This window comes from Leptonotus elevatus, chromosome 16 (assembly GCF_054856555.1).
Source record: "Leptonotus elevatus isolate MCC_2025b chromosome 16, RoL_Lele_1.0, whole genome shotgun sequence".
Taxonomy (NCBI): Eukaryota; Metazoa; Chordata; class Actinopteri; order Syngnathiformes; family Syngnathidae; genus Leptonotus; species Leptonotus elevatus.
Window position 1 is genome coordinate 17,318,836 of NC_141254.1, and position 16,122 is coordinate 17,334,957.

Below are 16,122 nucleotides of genomic sequence, written 5' to 3' on the forward strand. Positions count from 1 at the left end.
TTTAAAAAAATAAAATCTTAAGTGTATGTACTGGAAAAACAAAATCTATTCCATCTAAATTTTTGCTGTATGAATGGGAACAGGTGGCTACACAGGTTAATTGTACATGGGTGACCAACTAATTGAATGCCTTACAACAGGAACATTTATAATGACACAACAAATGTTGATGTATTACACAACAACAACAAAACAAAGTGGCTCACTTTGGGATCAACATTTGTATCTGTATCCTGCATGATTTAAACGAAACATACCTTTGTTGAAATTCTTGTCAAATACTTTATTAAAGGCAAATACAATTTAAACCACAAAAAAAATTTGGAACTCACTCCACGTTAATAGTCCACATGATTCAATCAGAAATGTATTTTTTGCATTACTTTTATAAGATAGATAAGTGTTAATTTTTTTTTTTTATTTGGCGGTCATTTTCAACAGCTCCTCCTTGTCGATGGCAAACAGGCGCCAGCCCTCCTCGGAGGAAAGGTCAGCAGCCCCCCTTCTCTTGTAAAACTCAATAGACTTTGTGTTGTTCTCTGCCACGATGAAGTGCATGCTGCTGCAGCGAGTCCTCACTGCCGTCTATGACAAGATGTACACGCGACATGAAGACAAAAAAAGTACGCACAAAACAGTTGATGGCAGCAGGTTTCACTTTACCTCACTCAAGACCTTTAGAATCTCTGAGCCGATGCCAAACCCTGGCCAAGGATTGAAACGATGATGTCATTATAATAACAGTGCACGTTTAAATGTTACACAACATTTTCTGTACACGATCTTTACCCCGAAACTCTGGCATGACGAAAAAGTCCTCCAAGTACAGTAGCTTTCCAATCCAAGGGTCGTAAGTGAAGTAGTACATGGCGAAGGCAATTACAGTGTGCCCTAGTGAATAAGAGAAATAATATTATTTCAGTCAATCTCATTGAATGAGTTTACTACTTTTACCTTCAGTTGTTTTCTTTTCTTTCGGCACCTCAGCAACCAAGCAGTGGTAGAACGGATGATCTCCAAAGCCATCTTCAAGTAGCTCTATAAAGGAGAAGGCTGATTTTAGTTTATTATTTGCGTAAATGTAATATGATTAGTGACAATCAGTCATTTACACAGAACAATGACCTTTCTCGGTCAAGATGACCTGCTCTTCCATCTCTTCAAATTTTGCAAGTTCCTACAGGACAAAAAAGAATCAAGTGTCATATTAAACTGGCAGCACGTTCAGCAGTTAAAGTGTTGTTATGGGCTTACCTTTATGAGTCGCAAGATATCACACACGTCGTTTGGTTGGGCCGTCCGTAATATAAAATTGGCCATTTCTTTTTTTTTTGCCCTTTTTGCTCACTATCCCTCTGAATGTAAATAAAAGCAAGATTTGTTTCTTCATCCGCTCCTAAGGAGTTGACCCCCCCCGATGAATCAGAACAAGCAGCATAAACTGAATGTTTTTCGGCTGTGCTTGCTTCACATGCTCTACCGTATATGTAGGCCTTGGAATGGAAAAACAACAGTCCATATATGGGGAAAATGCCAGTTACTTCCTGTTGTAAATGCTCCTTATCTTTCAAGTGATGACTACGCTGCACCATCAATGTCCCTTATGGTAAACATTAATCAGACCTGGAAAATTTCCAGTCAATTTAAGTTTAAAGACTTTACTACTGTCTATATTCCACAAAAATTAAGAGTTCATGTTTCACCTTTAATCCATTTAGGGAACCGTAAAGATCTTCAATAGCCTTTTTTTTTTTTTTTTTAGATTGCATGACACAGATACCATATGTTGACACCTCCAATACACTGCTGAGCGTGGAAAAACATTTTATTGTTCAAATTGATAACTAAATTAACAACACTCCCTAATATAGAGTATAGAGTAGTTATTCAAACAGTTAGGATTCAAAAGGTTGTGATAAAAAAAAAAAAGCTATAATAATTTCAAACCTTCTTCCACTATTAATGTGATTTATATCCTGTACTTTTTTGAAAACAAATATTTTTGAAAGGAAGTATAAAAAATAAACTGCGGTAATGTTTCAGAAGTGTGCACCCTCATAATTTAGGATGTTATGTTCAGAATTAACCAATCACATTCAAACTCACGTTTCATGGTAGTCAACACATATCCACTATTTATACTGCAGTCATATGTATTTAAGATTTTTACATTACGAAAGCTGTTTTGTCATTAGTTGATATGTTCAAAAATGTTCAAGTGCAAGCACACGCTTTGGATGAAACTTGACAGTTTGGAGAAAATACCTACAATACTCGCGCTACAGTATATTTACTGGCGCTACCCAGTGTTTAAAAGGCGTAACACTTTTTGAGTAGAAAATGGATTTCATATTCTTCCAGAGTAGAATTAATATCACAAATTCTTTAAATGACAGGTGAAATTAATATCAGAACAGGGTTGACCAGACCAGAGTGTTACCAAAAGACATTTTATTAGAATTTTCAACTGAATTCCATCAGTTCAGTTTATCAAAATACTTCAGCTTGCCTGAAGGGTCGGGAATGATCTGTAGAAAAGAAGAAGTCAAATTAGAATACAGTAAATAATTTGGGTTTAAAACGGTATTAAAAATTTTCAGATTCACAAGCAAAAGTTTGCTAGCAAGATTATGGAAAAATTACATCACCAATTTTTTTTTAAATAAAATTGTGGCGTGGTGTGCCTACACACATTTGTGCATGTCGGTTAGGAATTGTTTTGGCCTTGGAAGAGCTAGCTTTATAAAACTGCAAATATGTTTTCTTGTAGTACAAGCACTTACAACAGTATTAGAATTACTGTAAGTATAAACAGGAAAATATTTTCCCAGTCTGTGATGAATAATAATGCATACATTTACATGCAAATGGATTAAAAAAAAAAATCACATAAGATTTGTTAAAAATCTGGAGTTTCTTATTTTGTATATATTCCACTAATATGCCAGCAAATGTTGATTGCATACCTTTTTTTTTTTTAAATTACTCTCTTGATGTATAATATATTGAAATGTGAAATAGGCTTAATTTTCAAAGGGGTCCTGCTCTTTTTATGTTGAAAGCACTGTAAACACTTGGGTTATACTCACTGTTTCACTGCCTGGTTTCCATCCTGCTGGACACACTAAAAAAAAATCATTTAATTCCAGTTAGTGCTTGAAAATGGCATCTGTAAGAATCTTCAGCTAAAATGTGAACGTCTGCACAATCAATACTAAAGCTCCATGTGTCGTCTTTTCATCTGTAGGTCAGGTGAGATCATTGTACCTTCTCCGTGTTTGTCGGTGTACTGGAACGCTTGAACCAGCCGAAGCGTCTCATCCACGGATCGTCCGACTGGAAGATCATTCATGGTGATCTGCCTCAGGACGCCTTTGTCGTCAATGATGAAGAGCCCCCTGGTAACACATCAATGGAGCCTTTCTAACATGAGGTATGACAGCAGAGTGGCGTGACAGGCATGAACATCAAAACTGGTTGGACTACTTCACCTCAGCGTGTGGCCCTGATCCTCCAGGTAGACGCCATAGTCTTTGGCAATCTGGTGAGTGAGGTCAGACAAAAGAGGGATTTTCATTGGTCCAAGTCCTCCTTGCTTCCTGGCTGTATTGATCCTGGCAAAGGAAGGAATTGGAGCACAGTTATTCTCTATACAAAAATGGGGATTTACCTTTAGTTCATCTCATGAACAGGTGCATGAAATATATGGATATCTATGGTCAAAACCTAAAAAACAGACAAAAACATTTACAGTAATTTCTGGACTACAAGCCGCTACTTTTTTCACTTGCATTCGACCCTGCGGCTAATACAAAGGTGCGGCTTATCTATCAGATCACAATGGGGCACACTATAAAGGAAGCGCAAGAGCGTCAGGCAGAGCAAACCAAACCAAGTGAGCCTAAATACAGTAGGAGAGACAGAACAAGAGCGAGACAATTTGCGCCCTCATTATGGAAAAGAAAGTAGCGGTAACATTAAAACACCTGCGGCTTACAGTCGGGTGCGACTTATGTGTAACAAACTCCAGTATTTAGCTAACGCGGCTTATACTCAGGTGCGCCTTGTAGTCCAGAAATGACTGTAATCTAATGTTACCATTACATACGACAAAACAACTTGACAACGTAAGCTTTATTTTTATTTTTATTATTAAACGCGAGACCATACATCTATAACTCCATTCCAGTATTTTTATTTTTTAAGTTGTGGCTGTGGTGAGTTCATGTCATGTTACCAGGCTAGGTGGGTGAACTGGGAGTCCACCGAGCAGGCGACCACCTCTGTGTTGATGGCCTGAAACTCATGCATGCGATCACTGAAGGCAATGATCTCGGTTGGGCAGACAAACGTGCTGGTGGTGGGGGGGGGAGACAAAATGTACAGCTGTTTTACGTTGCAGCTACAATCATAAAGTCATTAAAATGTAACGATTATTGCAGTCACTCACAAGTCCAGAGGATAGAAGAAAAAGACGAGGTATTTGCCTCTGTAGTCTGACAGCTTCAGCTCTTTGAATTCACCATCAATGACTGCTGTTCCTTCCCAGTGTGGCGCAGGCTTTGAAACTGCAAGATATTACAATTTATTTAAAGCCACTGTAGTTTAGATTAGAGAGGTTGTCGTTGCGTTGTATTTATTTACATGTGGGCGAAGAGAATTTGTAAATGCAAAAAGAAGCAACATTTTTAATTAACAAAGAAATCAGAAACACAAGCTTTAATTTTTCTTGAAATTCATGGACTGCATACTGAGTCGCCCTTTGACTTTATATATATATATATACATTCAAAATATATTGATATAAACACATTGGACTCAATACAGAGTTAGTTGAAATTGCTTTCTGTTTCAAAGGCTGAAAATTGTAGGCGTCAGGAAAAAAATTGTGTTTTGTCTTTGTATGGACCATGCTAAGACAGATTGGCAATGAAAGTCAGCCATCTTCACCATGACTTTGTCAGTATTGTAATTACAGACGAGAAAGAAGTTCAGTCACTCATAGGAGAAAGAAGGTGTTGCAGAATGATTGTCCAAATGGAAGTATAAAAATAAAATAAAAAATAAGACCACCATTCTGATATGCAGTTATCACAACAGCCTTCTTCAAGTAATGCGTCTTATATTTCCACAAACAAATTTAAGACATCTTGTCAATCTCTTAATATCAAGGTAAGAGCCATTGTAGCTTGACAATTGACAGACAAAATGTCCACCCATATAGTACTCAGTAATATCTCCCCTTAAATCTGTACTTCAAAGTAGCTTCCCCACCTAACAGTTCTGTGCCATGGGCAAGCTTTATTGAATCACCCCACTGAGATCTCCATACGTTGCCTTCTGCCATAATGGAATATGATTGTTACGCCAAAAACTGCTTAGCAAAAGTTAATAAAGCTTTAGGCATGCTCTTTGAGTTTAAAGAGGGACACGTTCCAGATGTTCCAGTTTAGTCCAACCCCTTTGTGTTCCTTTGCTAGGCTCCGTCATGTGTGCGAAGGGGCGGGTGAGGGACACAACATTGAACAATGACGTGTCCTACAAACGCACCTAGTATTTCAAAAACGGCCTAATGTTTGCGTGCAATTTAAATGTACTATCATGGCCTTGAAGAAAGGAAGAGAACGACAATAAAGCAGGTTGCAGCCAGCCAAAAACAATTATGTCGTACTGCAGCGTGGCAACGCGTTGCAAATGCATGATTTGAGGAAAAAAAGCAAATAGCTCGCACGTTTCTTGACTGATCTGTAGACTCACTCTTGGCCTGGCTGAGGTGCAGGGAATGATCTGAAACGGGCACACGGGAAGCCTCCCCAGGATAGACGTGTCCTCCCGCGTAGTTGTAACACTGATCGTTCTTCACTTGGGAGTCTTCTTGCGCGGACGAGAATGTGACGAAGAGCAGCAAAGCGGCACAAAAGAGTTCCTCCATCACGTACTTCCCTCAGATTGCACGTTAGACACTTGCGCGCGCGTGGGTAATTGTGTTGTGAATGCTTTTGCCTAAATTGTAGACGCTCTTCGTCTTCAAGTACTACGGCAGTTTTGTGTTCTTGCTGCCGCATTACTGCCACCATCTGGAGATTAGTAGCAAACTATTTTTCGATAAAAGTTGCTGTAAATAAAAACAATTATTTGACTAATTCAATTGAATTGGATGTAAATTACATACAAAAACCACATAGAGAAATCATGTTTTTTCTTCTTCCAGAATTCGTTATTGAGAGTTAGCTCATTCAAAACCATACAAAAAACTGGTTTCAATTTAGCAAATTTACATTTTGTGAAAATAAACATTTTCAAGGAATATTATTAGATTAATTAAGCAATATTCTTTTTCAAATGATGTCATGACTGTTAGGTTGGTTGACTGTAGTTTATTATTTATGTTATTGATATAAGTCCATTTATTTTTGGTCATTGTCAAATAGTTGCACTTTAGCTCACAGACTTCAACTTTGTCCATGGGTTGACGCCGCGCACATCTTGAGGTATATTATTGCTGTAGATATAGTTGCATAGTTCCTCCACTAGGGGTTCAGGGCTTTGCGTGGCAAATTGAGTAGCTTCTTCAACATTCTTTTTGGTTTTCTCATCAATCTCCTGCATGAGGGGGGCACAAGAAAGCAAACTTTTTCCAAAAGTTCTACTGTGCGCCACAGCAATGTTACAGGCCGAACATACTGCAGTTACCCTCAGTTCGTCTGTGCTGGCCATGTTGTTGTTGATGATGTGACCCTTAAGTTGTGAGATGGGGTCTCTGTTTCTGTGCACCTCATCAACCTCATCCACTGAGCGATATCTGGGAAATAAGGAAGGACACCTAGATACAGTCGATAGAAAAAGTCTGCACACCCCTTGTTCAAATGCCACAGTTGCCAGGCAATCGTAGGGCTCTGATAGAAAAATAATCTTTTGCACTCACATTCACACATTAAGCGCGATCAATTATTGTTTTTCAAACGAGTGCCTGAACTGAGATTCAAGCACGTTTCATGTGAGGCACATTCTCACCATCATTTCACAGTAGGCCTACTGCCACCATTGGAAAAAAAAATTCATATTAAAGGAGAGGTCAACCCAATAAAATTGTTTTGACAGTAATATGTTCTATGCAGTCCCACTAGTCTAAAAATGGTATTCTGGTTGATAATGTTTTAGTGGAATTATATGAGTTAAGCAGCAAAATCCAGCAGTTTTTATCCATCTCAGGGGGCGGCCATTTTGCCACCTGCTGTCAACTGAAGATGACAACCAATCACAGCTCAGCTTCAGAAAACAGGTGAGCTGTGATTGGTCATTGTTTGAGTCCTGAGTGACAAAATGGCCGCCCTCCCCCTAAAGATACATAAAAACGGCTGGATTTTGCTTCATAACTCATATTCCACAAATGTAATATTCATCAGAATGTCATGTTTAGACTAGTGAGGTTACATATAACATTGTCAAGAAATGTTTAAGGTTGACTTCCACATTAAGACTTTTACTTGAACCCATCTTCTCCCTGATAGTGCCCAAAGTAGCGATAGGTCTGAAGCTCCAGAACAATTGGGCCCTGAGATGCAAAGAGATAAAAGATCAAATTCATTTGGCATACTTACTTATGCTGTAATCCAAATATTTACATCATTTGAAAAAATAGGGGGTGGGGAATGATTTCTCACTTTTCCAGACCGACAGTGATCAGAAGCAAGCCTGGTTGCCTCCCGAACACAAAGGATGTCCATACCATCCACCTGGAGACACATTAGTGGGTTAATGCAAGTTTCTTTATTCTGCTCAGCTTGAATTTTCCAGCCAATGAAGCGATACTGTCTTTGATATGTCTGCGCGGGTCCGAGTGAACGAAACTAAGATAGTGGTGGGTGGGGCAAAAGATTCATACCAGCGGTACCTCGGGTTTGTAAACGAAGTAAAACTCCATCCTCGTCGCCAAATTTTTTACGTCTAACCATTCATGGCGGTGCACTAATGATAATAAGTCAGTGATTGTGTCTGTCTGTGGCATCATTTAGAAATTCCGAGGGAAGCGACAGAACTTTTACCCTGAGTCCAGGAATGACGTCTCCTCTCTTGTAGAAATTGGTGTTGACGCTACATCGCTCCACTGAAGTACCTTTGGCGTATTGATTATTCTCACAGATGAAAATAATGGGCAGCTTCCAAAGAGATGCCATGTTCATGGTCTCCGCGACCTGCCCCTGTGGAAAGGTTGTAGGTCAAGAAGACTGTTAAACAGACAAGATGGGAGTATCTGTATATGTACCTGGTTGGCTGCACCATCACCATAGACACAAACGCACAGCTCATCCTTCTTGTGGTATTTGCACGCGAACGCCAGACCGGCGCCCAGAGGGACCTGAGGAGAGCCCAAATCTAGGCAAATTGTGCCAAATAGATTCTCCCTAACATACGATGCATTCATGTGTGCAGTACCTGAGCTCCAACAACACCATGACCTCCGAAGAAGGTTTTTGTGTACATGTGCATGGATCCCCCTCTGCCTTTCGATATTCCCGTCTTTCGGCCTAAACAGTAGTGGGAGAAGTGACAACCGATTTTGTAGCAGCAAAACCTCCAAACTTGGAACGATTTTTAATTCACACAAAGTTTGGAGTTCAAACGTTGCGCATGCTGTCAGAACATCTAACAGTTACCCGCAAGCTCCGCCACAATCTCCCGAAGAGAGCCACCCCTGATGATTATGAAGCCATGAGAGCGATACCCAGTAATGAGGAGATCAGTCGGTTTCACGGCTGCATTAATACCAACCGCGCACGCTTCCTGGTAGAAGGAAGCACCCGGAAAATTCTTCGTTTTCTCAAGATGTTGACATTTTGTAAGAAGAAATTTTTGCCATTTTAAACATTTTGGAATTTTACGACACCTGGCCAGCATACAAGTGGCAGGGACCTCTGATGATTTTCTGCTCAAACATTTCTTTTGCCTTTAGCTCCAAGCTCCTGATTGTCTGCATGGTGAGGTAGTACTGCAGAGCGTCATCACGGGTCAGAATCACCTGAGTGGAAGGTGCCTCGTCCAATAGATGGACGTCACATTTCTACAGGAAAAGAATAGCGCGTACTGAGCATAAAGCACATTTATTGAATATGAGATGGTCGTGTTCCACCTTTATTTGAATGGCTGCCTTGGTTGTAAAGCTCGCTGACCTGAGCACTGCTGTCCCCTGCAAGAGAAGACATCACTCAAAAAGTACATACTGTATATCGTACATCGGACTAAGCCAGTCAGTGTGAATACAATAGCTTTAAAGTATGAATAGTTTCAAGTGGTCAAGAAATGTGTCAATTTGAGGTAAACGTGTCAAAATATCTTATAGGTCAGTATTTTATTTTGAAAGTTTTAGGAATTTGAGGAATGTGAATAGTTCCCAAGGTGGCTTGAATCAGCTGGCCAAGGCATAATGATTTGAATCAGTCAGTAAATGGAGATGTAGATTGTTTTAAAATTTATGAAAATGGGGAATTTTCTTGTGAAAAATGTGGAATTTGGGGAAATATGAGAGTTCTTGGAACATTGAAATAGTTCCCAAGGTGATTTGAAGCTGAACATTTTGAATTTCGAGTGGGAATGATCATGATACATTTTTGTTGAATATCACATTGGAAATGAATAGGGATCTTTTTGGTTGAAATGTGGAATTAAAACAGAATTTTGGGAATGTGAGAAATGATAACCTGAATGGTGTAAATTGTTGGAATCTTTGGAATGTTGAGTAGTCCACTGTTATTTTTATCCCATCCATCCCATCCATTTTCTTAGCCGCTTATTCCTCACTAGGGTCGCGGGGGTCGCTGGAGCCTATCCCAGCTGGCTTCGGGCAGTAGGCGGGGCACACCCTGAACTAGTTGCCAGCCAATCACAGGGCACACAGAGACGAACAACCATTCATACTCACAATCACACCTAGGGAGAATGTTTTAGAGTGTTCAATTAACCTGACATGCATGTCTTTGGAATGTGGGAGGAAACCGTAGTACCCGGAGAAAACCCACAAAAAACAACCTCTCTCTCTCTCTTTGCAGAACCTTTAATAACTATTTTAAAACTTATTTGGGTACAATATTTATGTGCAGTGAACTTTAGTTGAATCTTTTTGTTTTGTGTTTTATATTCCATGTTCAAGCACAGTGCTTCAGTGGTCTACAATAAGTATACTTTTTAGGCTTTGCTTTTAAGAACTGCTGGACTAAGCAAATAAGAAATGGTGATAAAATGCTATGATACAACAACCAGACTTTTGAGGAAAGGAGAGTACACTTTAGACTAGTATAGCCAGTTAATGTCCTAAAGTCTTTTCTTGTTCAACCTGTGTCTGTAGAAGTGTAGACGGAGCTTAAAGCACATATACAAAGTTTAATGAGGGTGCAATACAAGAGCTGCCTGTCAACTATTTAGCTTTTGGAAATATGCCAATACAAAACAATACTTATGTAGCTAGCAGATATAAGCAAATACAAAGCATTATACTTTCTAATATGTTGGCTACTTTATTCAGATAAAACACTACAAACACTCGTTAGTATCTGCGCATACTCCAACACCAGCAAACAACTATGGCTGAATTTATGTTAGGAAATGACAATGTAAGCGTACCTTAAGGCCAACAGGTGTCCTCTGTGTTGATATGATGCGAGTGAAAAAAAGCGCCATTGAGCCTGCCTGCCTCATGATACCAAACGTGGACAATTTCCAGATATGTCGTGCGTTTCACGTCCACAGCTTCACTGTGAATGGCAAAGCCAACGAACCCGTTTTCTACACACGTTAATTATGCAGGTAAAATTTATTCTTTCAAATGCTTACCCAGCAGTGTGTTGGCAGTAAATGAACAAAAATTTAGGATTTCAGATAGTTTATTACACGCTGCCCTTGAATCATCCTCCTCCTCTCAATGTAACAGTTATCATTGGTAGAGCAACATTTCAAGCTGCATCAAATCGGGTATTGACATCCCACGTTTTTTTTTTGTTGGCAGAATACATACCAACAAGATGTTGACGTGTACATTGTTCATTATAAGTGTGACATAATGAGTGAGCCTGCATCTTATCAGCTTTTGCGGAGTGCAACACTTGCAGAACATAATTTTTCAAAGAACACATCTTACAGGCAATCCAAATATACAAACCGATGGGCAACATCTGTCTTACACCGCAGCCGTTTGTGGCCAAGGGATTACCTCCATCATGTCTTCCAAATGCTTAATTGGACAGGGAACATAATACTTTTTAATACAGTATCTTATGTCACTTCTAACCAAAGACAAGATGATCAAATATGTATAAATAATCATCACGGCACATGAAAGATGGTTTATTGTTTCCTACACAGTTCTAAACTAAGTGCTGAATAAATATAAATGGAACGGAGCCACATCTTGTATGTAAAATACACACTGTTGACATAATTTGATGAGACATCACAGTGTGTGCCTAACAGAATTTGCTTTGGGGCAGCGGAGTTGTTTTACATTGAGGTGGAGTGGGTTGAAAAAAAAAATTGTTTAACTAACAGACTTCAGCTTGGTCCATGGGTTGGTGCCGCGCACCTCCAGCGGCGGATTGTTGTGAAAGATATGGTTGCACAGTTCTTCCAGTGGCGGTTCGGGATCTGTGGTGGCAAACTGGGCAGCGTCTTCGATTTCCTTCCTCACCTCAACATCAATTTCCTGCGGACACAATGCAACAGTTTACTAACCAATCCCAAAAGCACAAAAAGTCTGCATGAAAATAATCCATTTTTTCCCCCTAAGTGGCAATAGTGGCTACCTTGAGCTCTTCCACGCTGGCCATGTTGTTACTTAGCATGCGGTCCTTCAGCAAGGAGATGGGGTCGCTCTTGCTGCGCACTTCTTGGATCTCGTCACGTGTGCGGTAGCTGTGAGGGCAAAAATTGGTGAAGGGATGTTGTGACGGTGGTTTCCAAAGTGTATTTTTTCAGTGCAGACGGAAAAAAATACATCTTTACCAATCAAGTTGATTATTATTTTGTTTTTTATTTATTAGTATGCTGTGTGATACTATTCAAAGCGACACTAAGGAACTTTCAGTTTATGTTGATTATGGCGGCGCCATATGGACAAAAGCGGTATTGTGTCTAAAGGAAGACCATATTTCACAAGCGCATTGACTTTCCTTTTATCCGGGTAGCTTCCCTTTTTTGTCTCCTCAGATAAAACTTTTCAGTTGTTTTGCAGCTTCTGCCAGGAAAGCAGTAATCGTGCATCGACATTCAAATTAACTTCCGTCTTTGTAACGAATGGGGAAAGGGGGAAGTGACGTATGCCATAAAGCATTCTAGCACGTTTGTAGTTTTTTTGTGGAGCAGTATTCCTACCATCCTCCTCAAAGTTGCTTAGTGCCAGTAAAGATGATATAGACCCCTCAGACCATGGCAAAGGTACCATTCAACTAGTTTTAAGTCGATGTTTCATCAGAAGAGTTATGAAAGTATTTTATTAAGGTTGAAAAGTTCCTTAGTGCTACTTAAATGTCTCAAATAAAGGTAGTTTGTATTGAATAATTTGACTACTGAATAGTTGTTTATGTAAAATGGGTTCATGACTGTGTACACGGTAGAAGCAAACATAAGTGTTGATTCTTTATGATCCTATCCATTCTAAGTACTTTGCTGCCATCTTGTGGCATCTATAAGCAATTCAAAAGGAGGATTTGATTATTGGACAATTCTGATATGACTCTTGATTACCTGACACCAGGATCACTCATACTGTGACCGTGATAGCGGTACGTCTGAAGTTCCATCAGAACAGGACCCTAAAAAAAAAAAGAGAAAAGGATGACTGAGTAAGTCAACCGAGCAAAAAAAAAGAAAAGAAGAAACAATCTATTGTGTATCATATCATTTAATATGTTTGACATACTTTCCCAGCTCGGCACATATCGGCTGCAAACTGAGTTGCTTCCCGAACACAGAGGACATCCATCCCATCCACCTGCAATCCAAAAGATTTGCAGATAAAAGCAGTAGTCAATAAAGCAGTAAACAGACATTATCTTCCTTAAAAGCTTTGCTGTTTACACAGAAGCCAGCGAAAAAGGAATAGCGCCACAACAGTGTACATTTTGACAAGTGCTGAGTGTTAAACTACACAAATGCACGTCCTAATTTTGCAAAATATGATTATACAGACACCGGTGTAATGACTCTGATACTACCATAGATGCTGTAAATTCACCCTATTCAGTATCTTGGACTCACATAGCACCACAACATTGAAAACAAAATACTTAAAAAAGGACCTAAAGTTCATGAACAGAACATTGTTAAGGGCACACTGCCACCTGCTGGCAGAAAAAAGTAAATAGGCCAAAATCCAACTGACCCTTTACAGAGGTTTGCGTTGTTCAGTCACTTTTTGAAATGTCTAAGTTCTGTAATCGTCAATTCTGACACCCCCAAAAAAAGGCCACAGAATCTAGCAACAACTGACACCTTTGACTACCTGCAATTATGTCATTTCAATGTTGTGTATGATTTGCGATTAGTGTTGTACCCTGAGACCAGGAATGTAGTCTCCTCTCTTGTAATAGTCCGTGCTGGCTGCTGCTCGCTCCACAGACGTGCCCATGCCGTATCTGTTGTTCTCACAGATGAAGATGACCGGCAGCTTCCAAAGTGCGGCCATGTTGTACGTCTCAAAGATTTGACCCTGTGGAGCATACAATTTGCTTGAGAAAAACGAAAACAATCACTATATTGTGAAAAAAAAAAAAAAAAAAAAAAACAAGATCGGGAAATGAAGTACTCACCTGGTTGGCAGCACCGTCACCGTAGAGGCAGACACATAACTGTTTGTTGCCAAGATAGTTGCAGGCCAGAGCCACGCCAGCACCCAATGGAACCTTAAAAAGTCAGACACATGAGTGCAAACCTCCAAAAAGTATTTTTACAAATGTGTTTTGACCTTGAGTTTAGACACACACCTGTGCTCCCACGATCCCATTTCCTCCATAGAAATGTTTACAGTACATATGCATGGAACCTCCCTTGCCCTTTGCAATACCACTTCTTCGCCCTGCGCAGAAAAATAACCCAAATATGCCGAATCATCCAAATATGAACGCCAACACCTCAAGGCTGAAAACTATATATTAGCAATCACCAGTGAGCTCAGCCATGATTTGCTTCACAGTGCCTCCCCTGGTTAAAGTGTAGCCGTGAGCGCGGTAGGCCGTGATCAGGTGGTCGGACAAGTTGATCCCCGCCTCGATACCAACAGCGCAGGCTTCCTGTGAAATTTAAAACAAAGCTAAAGTCAAACTGGAGGCGTTCAAAAAATACACAAACGGAGATTTAGGTCCCCAATTACCTGGCCGTCATACAAGTGACAGAAGCCTCTGATGATCTTCTGCTTGTACAGCTGATCGGCCTTCAGCTCCATCCGCCTCACTGTCTGCATGGTGCGGTAGTACTGCAGACCCTCGTCGCGAGTCATCACCACCTGAGTGGCCGGACCCTCGTCCAGTTTGTGGAGGTCGCATTTCTAAGGAGAAACAACAACAACAACAACGCGCCAATTACAAATCCCAAAGGGTTGTTGGCATCGACCGGCTCTGTGTTGTTTGAAACTAACCTTTATTTCAAAAGTAGCCTGAGTTGTGAAGTCGGCATACGTCCTGGCTGACACAACCACTGCAGCACCCTGAGAAATACACAAGGTTCAACATACGTTTTCAAGGAAATCTGTTCGACAAAAGCAGAGGAGAGAAATAAAATGAACTTGAGTGCTTATTAAAAAGAAGAAGAGGTTTTCATCTAAAAAGTAAATTTACAGTATTACATGCACAATTTGAACATTAACACTGCATTTAGACATTGGAAAAAGGACAAATATACAGGTATATTTTAATGTTGATTGAATAACCGTACAGTTACCTCTCATAAAAGTTGCATAAAAATTGTACCTGGATAAATGTTTAAAAACAATTCTTTAAGAGTGGATGGGGGGTTAAAATATAACCGACCAGTAAATAAGCAGTGATAATTTCATGTACAAAGCTTTGAGAATCACTGATATGCCAATTTGTTGTGTGTTCCTTTCATTTCTTCCACGCTAGAAACAAAATATGTGGTCGATTGTAAAGTAACAACTTCAAACAATTCAGTCCATCCCTTTGAAGTAGAACATTATAAAGTACAATATTTGCATCTGTATTTCTGACAACATTTTAAATACTTTATCAATTCAAGATGTTTTCCTTTACAGGTAACTGACAAAGCAACACACAAATTCCAATCTGCATCAGTTTCAAAATACCCTTAAGTTATAAGCATCAAGCATGGGTTATGGTGCCTGAATACGGTCAGACTTTCAAAATGAAGTTTCAAGACGAGGATGAGGATTTAAAAATAGGGTTTTAAGGCAGGGTCCTCCTGGTTTCGTGGTTTCAAGCCCAATCCGAAACCAGCTAGGCCAGTGTTGTGGTTACAAAGGTGGGTTTTGTTTGTGTTGACCTGGCGGAGATCCTAAAAGTGACGATGAGTTTATCCCTCTTTCAAGTCAATTTAAAAAATGTTAATCCACTGTTTGAGATTACATGTCATGTGTGTCAATGACAGCGAATTGGAATTAGACCAGAATGTTGTAGAGACATCATTCTGTACATTTGTGGATTGTAGCAATGTGCACACGAAAACCGCGTAGTTATAATCAAAATGATAGAAACAATAGACTGTCTATTATAGACAGATAAGAAACCTATCAATTGGAAAGCATTTGCCAACCAAAACAATTCGGCCGCCCTCAGACTTCAGTGAGGCCAGTTGTAAACTACCATTCGGCCTAACAAGGTCAACAGATCGCTGGTAGTTCCATTTTGGGAATGAAAATCCATAACGTGAGGTGGATGTCGTTGCAGGATATTGCATTTAAGCACTCACAATACGACAATTGCGTACTCACATTTTTTTGCGCACACGTCCTCAGTACACTAGATAAAACTGACAGCATTTTCCTGAGCTAGCTGGCTACCGCCTCTACGTCCTTCTGGTAGCCGATGTACTTCCGGCTCCGCTTAATTTCTTCTTCTACTACGCATAATCCGTTGCTACGAAAGCTTTGCTGCCACCGCTTTT

General features: G+C 39.9%; 4 protein-coding genes across 4 annotated transcripts; all 4 read right to left on the reverse strand.

The window, feature by feature from the left end:
• Window positions 1–268: 268 nt before the first annotated feature.
• LOC147161074 (diamine acetyltransferase 1-like) lies at window positions 269–2,273 on the reverse strand. The gene is made up of 6 exons (XM_086057810.1): window positions 1,255–2,273; window positions 1,126–1,177; window positions 955–1,038; window positions 790–891; window positions 664–704; window positions 269–585 (listed from the first exon to the last, which is right to left on the reverse strand). The coding sequence occupies exons 1-6, from the start codon at window positions 1,318–1,320 to the stop codon at window positions 418–420; spliced, it is 513 nt and encodes a 170-aa protein (XP_085913936.1). The 5' UTR covers window positions 1,321–2,273; the 3' UTR covers window positions 269–417.
• Window positions 2,274–2,434: 161 nt separating this feature from the next.
• On the reverse strand, window positions 2,435–6,040 carry prdx4 (peroxiredoxin 4). The gene is made up of 7 exons (XM_086057808.1): window positions 5,758–6,040; window positions 4,451–4,568; window positions 4,238–4,354; window positions 3,492–3,614; window positions 3,268–3,398; window positions 3,090–3,124; window positions 2,435–2,528 (listed from the first exon to the last, which is right to left on the reverse strand). Exons 1-7 carry the CDS (start codon window positions 5,930–5,932, stop codon window positions 2,478–2,480), a joined length of 750 nt encoding a protein of 249 aa, XP_085913934.1. The 5' UTR covers window positions 5,933–6,040; the 3' UTR covers window positions 2,435–2,477.
• Window positions 6,041–6,438: 398 nt separating this feature from the next.
• LOC147161076 (pyruvate dehydrogenase E1 component subunit alpha, mitochondrial-like) lies at window positions 6,439–10,741 on the reverse strand. Its single transcript, XM_086057805.1, has 11 exons — window positions 10,618–10,741; window positions 9,131–9,187; window positions 8,888–9,061; window positions 8,658–8,784; window positions 8,437–8,528; window positions 8,267–8,359; window positions 8,046–8,201; window positions 7,665–7,736; window positions 7,488–7,555; window positions 6,694–6,802; window positions 6,439–6,603 (listed from the first exon to the last, which is right to left on the reverse strand). Exons 1-11 carry the CDS (start codon window positions 10,690–10,692, stop codon window positions 6,439–6,441), a joined length of 1,188 nt encoding a protein of 395 aa, XP_085913931.1. The 5' UTR covers window positions 10,693–10,741.
• Window positions 10,742–10,859: 118 nt separating this feature from the next.
• On the reverse strand, window positions 10,860–16,072 carry LOC147161077 (pyruvate dehydrogenase E1 component subunit alpha, mitochondrial-like). The gene is made up of 11 exons (XM_086057806.1): window positions 15,950–16,072; window positions 14,621–14,689; window positions 14,357–14,530; window positions 14,150–14,276; window positions 13,971–14,062; window positions 13,797–13,889; window positions 13,541–13,696; window positions 12,908–12,979; window positions 12,733–12,800; window positions 11,793–11,901; window positions 10,860–11,692 (listed from the first exon to the last, which is right to left on the reverse strand). The coding sequence occupies exons 1-11, from the start codon at window positions 15,995–15,997 to the stop codon at window positions 11,528–11,530; spliced, it is 1,173 nt and encodes a 390-aa protein (XP_085913932.1). The 5' UTR covers window positions 15,998–16,072; the 3' UTR covers window positions 10,860–11,527.
• Between the last annotated feature and the right edge of the window lie 50 nt (window positions 16,073–16,122).

Coding starts and splice junctions, on each gene's coding strand:
- LOC147161074 (XM_086057810.1), bottom strand. CDS start 1,320: ATGGCCAATTTTATATTACGGACGGCCCAACCAAACGACGTGTGTGAT. Junction 1,178..1,254: donor ATATCTTGCGACTCATAAAG/GTAAGCCCATAA, acceptor TTTGTCCTGTAG/GAACTTGCAAAATTTGAAGA. Junction 892..954: donor AGAAAAGAAAACAACTGAAG/GTAAAAGTAGTA, acceptor CTTATTCACTAG/GGCACACTGTAATTGCCTTC.
- LOC147161076 (XM_086057805.1), bottom strand. CDS start 10,692: ATGAGGCAGGCAGGCTCAATGGCGCTTTTTTTCACTCGCATCATATCA. Junction 8,785..8,887: donor GCCACTTGTATGCTGGCCAG/GTGTCGTAAAAT, acceptor TCCTTCTACCAG/GAAGCGTGCGCGGTTGGTAT. Junction 8,360..8,436: donor ATGGTGTTGTTGGAGCTCAG/GTACTGCACACA, acceptor GGCTCTCCTCAG/GTCCCTCTGGGCGCCGGTCT.
- prdx4 (XM_086057808.1), bottom strand. CDS start 5,932: ATGGAGGAACTCTTTTGTGCCGCTTTGCTGCTCTTCGTCACATTCTCG. Junction 4,569..5,757: donor GCACCTCAGCCAGGCCAAGA/GTGAGTCTACAG, acceptor AATATCTTGCAG/TTTCAAAGCCTGCGCCACAC. Junction 3,615..4,237: donor CAGTTCACCCACCTAGCCTG/GTAACATGACAT, acceptor TTCCTTTGCCAG/GATCAATACAGCCAGGAAGC.
- LOC147161077 (XM_086057806.1), bottom strand. CDS start 15,997: ATGCTGTCAGTTTTATCTAGTGTACTGAGGACGTGTGCGCAAAAAAAT. Junction 12,980..13,540: donor ACTACATTCCTGGTCTCAGG/GTACAACACTAA, acceptor TTTGGATTGCAG/GTGGATGGGATGGATGTCCT. Junction 11,902..12,732: donor ATGAGTGATCCTGGTGTCAG/GTAATCAAGAGT, acceptor TTGCCCTCACAG/CTACCGCACACGTGACGAGA.